This window comes from Pseudorasbora parva, chromosome 6 (genome assembly GCF_024679245.1).
Source record: "Pseudorasbora parva isolate DD20220531a chromosome 6, ASM2467924v1, whole genome shotgun sequence".
NCBI lineage: Eukaryota > Metazoa > Chordata > Actinopteri > Cypriniformes > Gobionidae > Pseudorasbora > Pseudorasbora parva.
The window spans coordinates 49,250,950-49,258,849 of NC_090177.1; the positions used below are offsets into that span (position 1 = coordinate 49,250,950).

The window sequence follows — 7,900 nt, forward strand, 5'->3', positions numbered from 1 at the left end:
TCTTAATACAGTTCTCCTCCAAGCTGGCACAGCAATAAATAGTTTGATACGATTTCGTTGTCTTAAGGCCATCTCAGTGTGGACGGAAAGACAAAACAGAGAGAAAAGATGTGTTTTCAACTTGAGGTGTAACGATTCGTTTTAACAACGATTCGATTGAAATAAATCAGTCACACTGAATTACATTTTTGGCTAAAAAGCTACTGATTCGATTTCAAGTCACTGAATCGTTTCGGATCACATCATTCTAAATGAACCAATATCGTCCTTAAATCGTATCGACAACCTCAAATCGCGATACAAATCGAATCGTTGTTAAAACGAATCGTTACACCCCTAGTTTTCAAGCGAAACCGTATTAGTGTGGACATGGCCTTGGGCTTATTGGTGGGGCGGATGTGTGTGAATGCACCTGGCGTATAATGGAGAGGCTTACTGCCAACTCCCTGGCCATGAACCGCAATTAGGAGTGAATGGAAAAACATCACTGGCCACTCTCTCCATCTCAGAGAGGATGTGATTTATCGACAGCAGGGGCAGGGCCAGGCGCAGAGGCTCCAGTGCTCCAGTGCGTAATCGACAGTAGGGGCGGGGCCAGGCGCAGAGGCTCCAGTGCGTCATCGACAGTAGGGGCGGGGCCAGACGCAGAGGCTCCAGTGTATCATTGACAGTAGGGGCGGGGCCAGATGCTCCAGTGCGTCATCGACAGTAGGGGCGGGGCCAGACGCAAAGGCTCCAGTGCGTCATCGACAGTAGGGGCGGGGCCAGACGCAAAGGCTCCAGTGCGTCATCGACAGTAGGGGCGGGGCCAGGCGCAGAGGCTCCAGTGCGTCATTGACAGTAGGGGCGGGGCCAGACGCAGAGGCTCCAGTGTGTCATCGAGTTACCGTTTTAGCCCCGCCTAGAATATCCATAGCACAGCAATGGTGAAAAACTGTCAAAAGCTGTCAAACTGTCAAAAAACTGGTCTAACTCCACAATTTAGTACTACACAGTTCACAGTCTTTGCAATGTGTTAGCAATACATTTCTAACAGTTATAATGTGTTTAGAATTTTTTTATAAAATTGCCTTTACAGGGACTTTAAGTAAAATAAAGAATTGGCTGTGCTGGCCGAGTGGGCGTGATCTTCCAATCCTCCCGATGCTCCACACCTGGGGAAGCTACTTAAGGGACATGCTTCTGCCAGAGTGGGACAGACTGCCTTTACACTGGATTGAACATGTGATGTGTTTGTTTTTGTGTCTGTCTTGTTGTTTGATTTAGTTTGTGTAAAGGTGCTTTGACTGTCCTGTTAAACTCCCTCATTTGGGAGTTCTGAACATCTTAAATCGCTCTTTAAAGCTGGGTTATTCTGGATAGCACACATTAAGGTTGATTTTGTACACACTAGGTTAGGGATTTGTACCACTCTGTATTTTTGTTGTGGGTAGTGTAGTTCTTACAACGTCCCAGACTTTTTGTTTGATCTTTTCTTTTCAGTTTAGGATTAGATTGAGATTATTTAGTAAATCTCCTTTTTGATTGTTGTAATCTTTTGTTGGGCATGAACAAAACTTTTCTAAACTTGCAGTGTGTTTAGTTTTTTTTCTTTGCTTGGCTTATTTACTTGTGCGTAGATATTGATTTCCTTTTAATTTATATGTAAATTACTTTTAAAGTCTCTTAAATTGTATTCACTCAATGTTTGTGGTTCTCGTTATTCTCCGTTCATAAACGATAATTATTGGTGACAGTGGTCCTAGCTAGTTTAATGTTCCCCTTCTCAATCCCTAGATTGTTAAGAGAAAAAGAAGGGTTGTCACACCTTTAAACAATTACATGGAATCTGAATATATAAGGCAAATGCCTGGAGAAGATCCTGGAAAACCATGACAATCTGCATCTGCAAAATAGAAGTAAATGCAAATGGAAACTCGTCTATAAAGACAAAAATGGGATAGTACTATTGAAAGAAAGACTACAGAAGAAATAATGAAATACTCGGAATATTCCAAACTCAGTGGTTTCCACCATAAGCAATGTCTCGAAGCCTTTCAGGGAATAAACAGAGCCAGTTTTACACCATCCCAGCAAAGGATGCCTTTTCACAAGACCCATAAAAGGCACTAAAGACTTCATTACAAAGTCCATCTCACTACAGTGGCTGTACAATATTTGTACCAAGTGGCGAGAACAGTTTTTGTGTGCAAAAAAAATCTAAATAATGACTTTATCTGCCAAGATATTGTCTTCCGTGTAGGTCTCGGACGTGAACTCATGTGATAGCGGCGCTCCTCCTCTTCCAGGTCATGTATTCGCTATGATTCGAACGTCAGAGCTACGTCATATTCTCGCGCATGCGTCGAGTTCACGTCAATAATTTGGTGGATTATATAGTTATTTTGATTTTTGTGCTCACAATAACTATTTTTGTCGCATTGTAAAATTATTGTACAGCCACCGTAGTGAGATGGACTTTGTAACGAAGTCTTTAGTGCCTTTATGGGTCTTGTGAGTGGGTCAGTGGAAATGTACTGAATCCCAATGGAGGCCTTTTTGAAGCCTTTCTCAGCCATCAGTTTTCAACAAAAATATCTTCATTTGTGTTCTGAAGATGAACGAAGGTGTTACAGGTGTCCAACGACATGAGGGTGAGTAATTAATGAAATAATTTTCATTTTGGGGTGAACTAACCCTTTAACATTAGAGGGCAAACGTAGAGCAACAAGGAAGTGCCTCATCAATATTTGGTCCGATGAGCATGTTTCGAAAATGCTAGAAAAAACACACAAAAAGCATACCTGGCTCTTCTCATCAAAGGACCTGTGCTGCCCATTGTTAGCAGGTACAGACGACAGAACGCCCGTCTCTTTTCTGCACGACGGAGGAAATCCTGGAGCTGTTTTTAATGTTTTGAACATTTTATGAGCTCTTCATGAGTTCTCAGCTGGTAAAAATAATGCCATATGTACACACATAAAATGACGGCATTTAATCCAGCACACAGCGTTGTTCTGAATGTTCGGTAAGCAGCTCCTACATCATATAAGCCGACCAATCAGGTTGTGAGCGTCTCCCTATGCCTTTAGTTCGGTAACTTTAGGTTCGCTGTTAAAAATGCCCGTGTGAACGCTAAGCGGACCAGGGGCCTGTACCATGATGGTAGTTTAACAAACTCAGGGTTACAGGATTAGTTTTGAGTTGACAAAACCAAACCGATGCAATCAGGCTTAATTGGTACCATGATGCAGCTCATCAACTTTCTCTGTCAACTCAGGCTTTAATCTTTAAGCTATGATTTCTTCACGCGCGTGCACATAAAAGAGTGACGTCGGCACTAAACAACCAATCGCGTTCGATATGGATAGAGCGAGAGCTATATATTTTTCCGCGGAGGAGCAACAGCTTATTCTTCAGAAATATGAAGAATATAAGGCTGTATTTCAAGCACGCAGCAACACTGTGTCTGCTGCCAAAGCAAGAGAAGAATGTTGGAGGAAGATTGCTGATTGCATTAATGCGTAAGTGTAAAAAAAAAACATTCTATAGGTCATTCATGTAAAATTATGTGTATAAGCTACACTGCAAAAATGCTCTTCTTACTTAATGTTGTCTTGTTTCTAGTCTAAATATGTACAAATTCTTAAATCAAGATGCATTTACTAGATAATTGAATGACATAAGATATTTTTTCTTGAAAATAAAATCAAAATTAATTGAGTTTTTTCTTAAAACAAGCTAAATGGGGTGAGAAAAATAATTGTATTTCTGTGTGGGACAAAACCAAGAGAATTTCTGTTTTGTCCCAAACAGAAATAAGATTATTTTCCTCTCTCCATTGGCAGATATTTTTGTTTGTTTTAAGCAACTCACTTAATTTTTATTTTTATTTTCACACAAAAAAACTAAATATATATATTATGTCATTTAATTATCTAGTAAATACATCTTGATTTAAAAATTTTGGAAACCGAGAAACTACTAAAGAGCATTTTTTTTTTGCATTGTAATGCAGCTACTGTATATGTGTGTTTGCTTGTAACACTTTACAATAAGATATTTGTTAAAATAAGTTAATGCATTAGCTAACATGAAGTAACTATGAACATAAGTTTTGCATTGATTTTTTTTTCTTTGTTAATGCTAATGGCAACAATTCTTCATTTTACTTCACTGTGCTAATGTGAAGTAACTAATGTTAACTAAGGCCTAACTAATGTTAACAGCTACAACTATTGATTTTAAAAAATGTTTTAAATGCTAAAATTAAATGTGTGTGTGTGTGTGTGTGTGTGTGTGTGTGTGTGTGTGTAGATGGATAGATATCACACAACATATGTGCCAATGTATTGGCTATTACATCCTAAAAAAAATTATATTCATTGACTTTTAGATGCAACCCCAACTCCAAACGTTCTTGGCAGCAGATCAAGACAAAATATAAAAATATAATTCAAAGTGGTGAGTATTTACCACAACCTTGTATTATTTTTGCGAACATTTTATCATAAACACTTGTTTGCAGCAAACAGAAAAAAGTCTGAAATACGTAAAACTGGGGGAGGGCCACCTCCTCCAGAATACACTGTGGCGGAGGAGTTGGCTATAAGTAATAATAAGGGAAGGCCAATTATGGATGGCATTACAGATACTGTGCAATCTGACCCTGGTGCTGGCTCCTGTAAGCAAGTGACAATGGGTATGTGTGCAATGCATTACTATATTTTATTTTATTTGATTACTCTAATAACTTCTAATTTTTCTAACTTTCTGCAGTAGAGGGCAATGCAGTGTCCCTGTTGAAGCCTGCACACATGCACGCAGTCTCTCACACAGATGTCAGTATGCAGCAGACAGAACACCATGCATGAACATAGCCTGCTTTATAACAGTTATGCTTTACATTGGCCTACTTTTATTTATTAGGGTAACGCAAATGAAGACACTCTCTCTGTGTGTTCTGAAACAGCTGCTGAGGTGAATGCACTGGACTTTTTTTTATTATGACACACATTTGAATGTGTCATAAATAAGTGACTGGCCATTACACTTATCTTTATAGGATTTTTCACAACCTGCCCTAGAAACTGAGGCCTCTACTTCAATGGGCTACAGGAGGAATGTGAACAAAGTAATGCTTTAAACCATTGACATAAATTACAGTCAGTCCTAGTCATGCCACTTTTTTTTTTTTTTTTTGATTTGGCCTCCAGAAAACTTTAAATTGTTTGTGGTGGAATTATGTTTCAGGTGGAAACAGACTCCGTCAGGGTCCTTTATAAAAGGAGTCTAGAACTAGACTGTTCCCTAAAGGAGCTGGACTGTGAGCTGAGAAGGCTCCAAATTAAAAAAATTAAATTGGAGATCAAACAGCTGGAAAAACAGATCTCAGTATGTGACCTTATTTAACCAAGTAACACTTTAGTATGAACATTCTATGAATATTTATTAATTTAAGTGAACTTTCTTTTGCTCTTTCTTCCTCCCTAGCCAGAAGACCAATAAAACAGTTTGAGACCAGTCTACAGTGTCAATGTGCTTTTATTAAGTAAAATATTGTGTTGTGATTGCATCTCTGACAGCTGCCCCAGCTGGGTGGTCAAGTGTGATGGGGTCAATTTCATCGGGGAGAAGCTGGTTTTGTGGTGGTACTCGCTCCTTTCTGATGGTGGCTATATTGTGCAGAATGGCACATGCAGCCACTATCTGAGATGCCCGCTCTGGTGACACTCTTAAGCGCCGAAGGCAGTTGAAACGTGCCTTTAGGATGCCAAAGGTCATCTCGATCTTGACCCTGGTTTTACTGAGGGCCACATTGAAGCGGTTTTGTGGCCCTGTGTGAGGATCAGGATGGGGAGTTAGCAAAAACCTCTGGCATGCATAACCCCTGTCTCCTACCAACAGGCCATCAAAAAGCCCTGTCATGGAACAGAAAAGGGGAAAATTGTGTAAGTTTGTCACAACTAAAATGAACACTTCAGAGTGTCTTGTACTGTACCAAATTTAACTTGCCTTCCTCAAAGCGCTGACACAACACAGACTCACGGAAAATTCGGGAGTCATGCACTGAGCCAGGCCATTTAGCATCCAAACTTGTGATCATGCATTCATGATCACAAGTCATCTGCAGATTAAATGTACGGTAAATCATTGTCCTGTTAAAGTTATTATTCAGTGAAATGTTCATCTCAATGCAAATGAAAAATCCTCTCACCTGAACATTAAGGCTGTGAAAGGACTTTCTGTTTACATAATCAGCCTCATGTTCTCCTAGAGCAGTGGAGATTGCAACGTGTGTGCAGTCTATTGCTCCTATGACTCTAGGGAATCCTATTATAGGATTTAAACAAATATATTTATTCTTAAGCTAAGGTATAATATATTTAAGTGCTCTAAATAAAATCTGCTTTAAAAAAAAATAAAACAAATAAAGATCCTGCATGTGAACGGTTAAATTGTTCATATGTCACGCTATCAATATCTTACCGGCAATTTTATAAAAGCCCTCTTTTATGGACATGGTCGATAAATGTCCAGGAAACACAATGAAGCCATTTATGTACCCCTGCAGTGCAAGGACCACCTTGCGAATGGTTCGACAAACCGTGTTTTTCCCAAGGTTCTCTGCATCACCGATCGCATACAAGTATGTACCACTTGCAAAAAATCGCAACGCAATACATACCATTTGCGGTACAGTAAGGGCATGGCTTCGACGAGTCACATTTGCAATGTGCGGCTCAAGAAGTTCGCAAATATAACAGATTCCTTCTGCGGAAAATCTGTATCTTTCATATTCCAAGTACGTATCAGGAAAGTCAAGAGGATTTTGTCTGTCCCTAAAAACTCTTTCTCTACGAAGTGCTCTTCTAACAATTTGCGCGGAGATGTCCACAGGATTTGGTAGAAAAGGTGAAGCCATTGCAACAGACTCTGAGAATTTGTTACGTCATCTATATTTTTTATTTGCTCACAGCTGATTGGTCACACTTAAATCTGAGCTCTCGAATCCAGAACATAACCTGCCCCGGAGCAGGTTAGCCGTGCAGCGTAAGATACCATGGCAACGAACACTGATTAAAGCCGAGCTACTTTAATGGTACCTAAAACCCAGGATTGGCACAAACTAAGCTTAAACATATCTGGCTAGCCAGCTAAACCGGCTTCATGGTATAGGCCCCAGGACTATATGTTTTTTGTTTTGTTTTGTTTTGTTTTGTTATGTTTTGTTTTTTGGTCCGGACCAAACTAACCGAACTACAAGTGTGAACTAATAGTAAAGACTATTTCATTAATTTTTAGTAAAGACTTCCCTTTAAAGCAACTACAAACGCTGTTTTTGATTAACCTGTAGGGGGCAATCAATGTTGTTCAACTATACTTAAAAGTAGCAAAGAAGAAGTTGTTAGGGTGCACATGGAAATCACCTGTGATGCCATCAAATATACTACTGGCTGCTTCATCTTGTCTTGAGTAAAGTACCCTTCTGAGCAGACTGGTCTCACAAAAGTTATTTCAAAGGTGAAAATATTTAAATAGTTTGTGGGCAAAAAAAGCTTAACAGTGTGAGCTTAACATGGCTTTACATGGCTTAACAGTGTAAGCATTTGACTCACCTTTCTGACAAAAAAAAAAAAAGATGCGTGCCAGCTGTAAAATGTATTTAGGTGTATGTATGTGAATAAGTATATTTTGGATTTCAAAGTTTACATAATCCAACCAAAAATCAAAGTGTTTATCAATATTTTGGAATTCAGGAAACATACCTGACTAGGCCATAACCGAAGTGTTTATCAATTTTTAAACCAAAGTTTTTAATAGATATTAAAAAAATTCAAGAATCATTACCATGCTCGGGCAAAAATCAAACCTTTTTTGTTGATATCAAAAATTTAAGACACTTTCTTTTACTAGGCCC

General features: G+C 39.1%; 1 protein-coding gene across 1 annotated transcript; it reads right to left on the minus strand.

Annotated features, from left to right (window-relative positions):
* Window positions 1–5,505: 5,505 nt before the first annotated feature.
* On the minus strand, window positions 5,506–7,146 carry LOC137079091 (putative nuclease HARBI1). Its single transcript, XM_067447048.1, has 4 exons — window positions 6,469–7,146; window positions 6,197–6,312; window positions 5,995–6,106; window positions 5,506–5,900 (listed from the first exon to the last, which is right to left on the minus strand). Exons 1-4 carry the CDS (start codon window positions 6,902–6,904, stop codon window positions 5,527–5,529), a joined length of 1,038 nt encoding a protein of 345 aa, XP_067303149.1. The 5' UTR covers window positions 6,905–7,146; the 3' UTR covers window positions 5,506–5,526.
* Window positions 7,147–7,900: the final 754 nt, after the last annotated feature.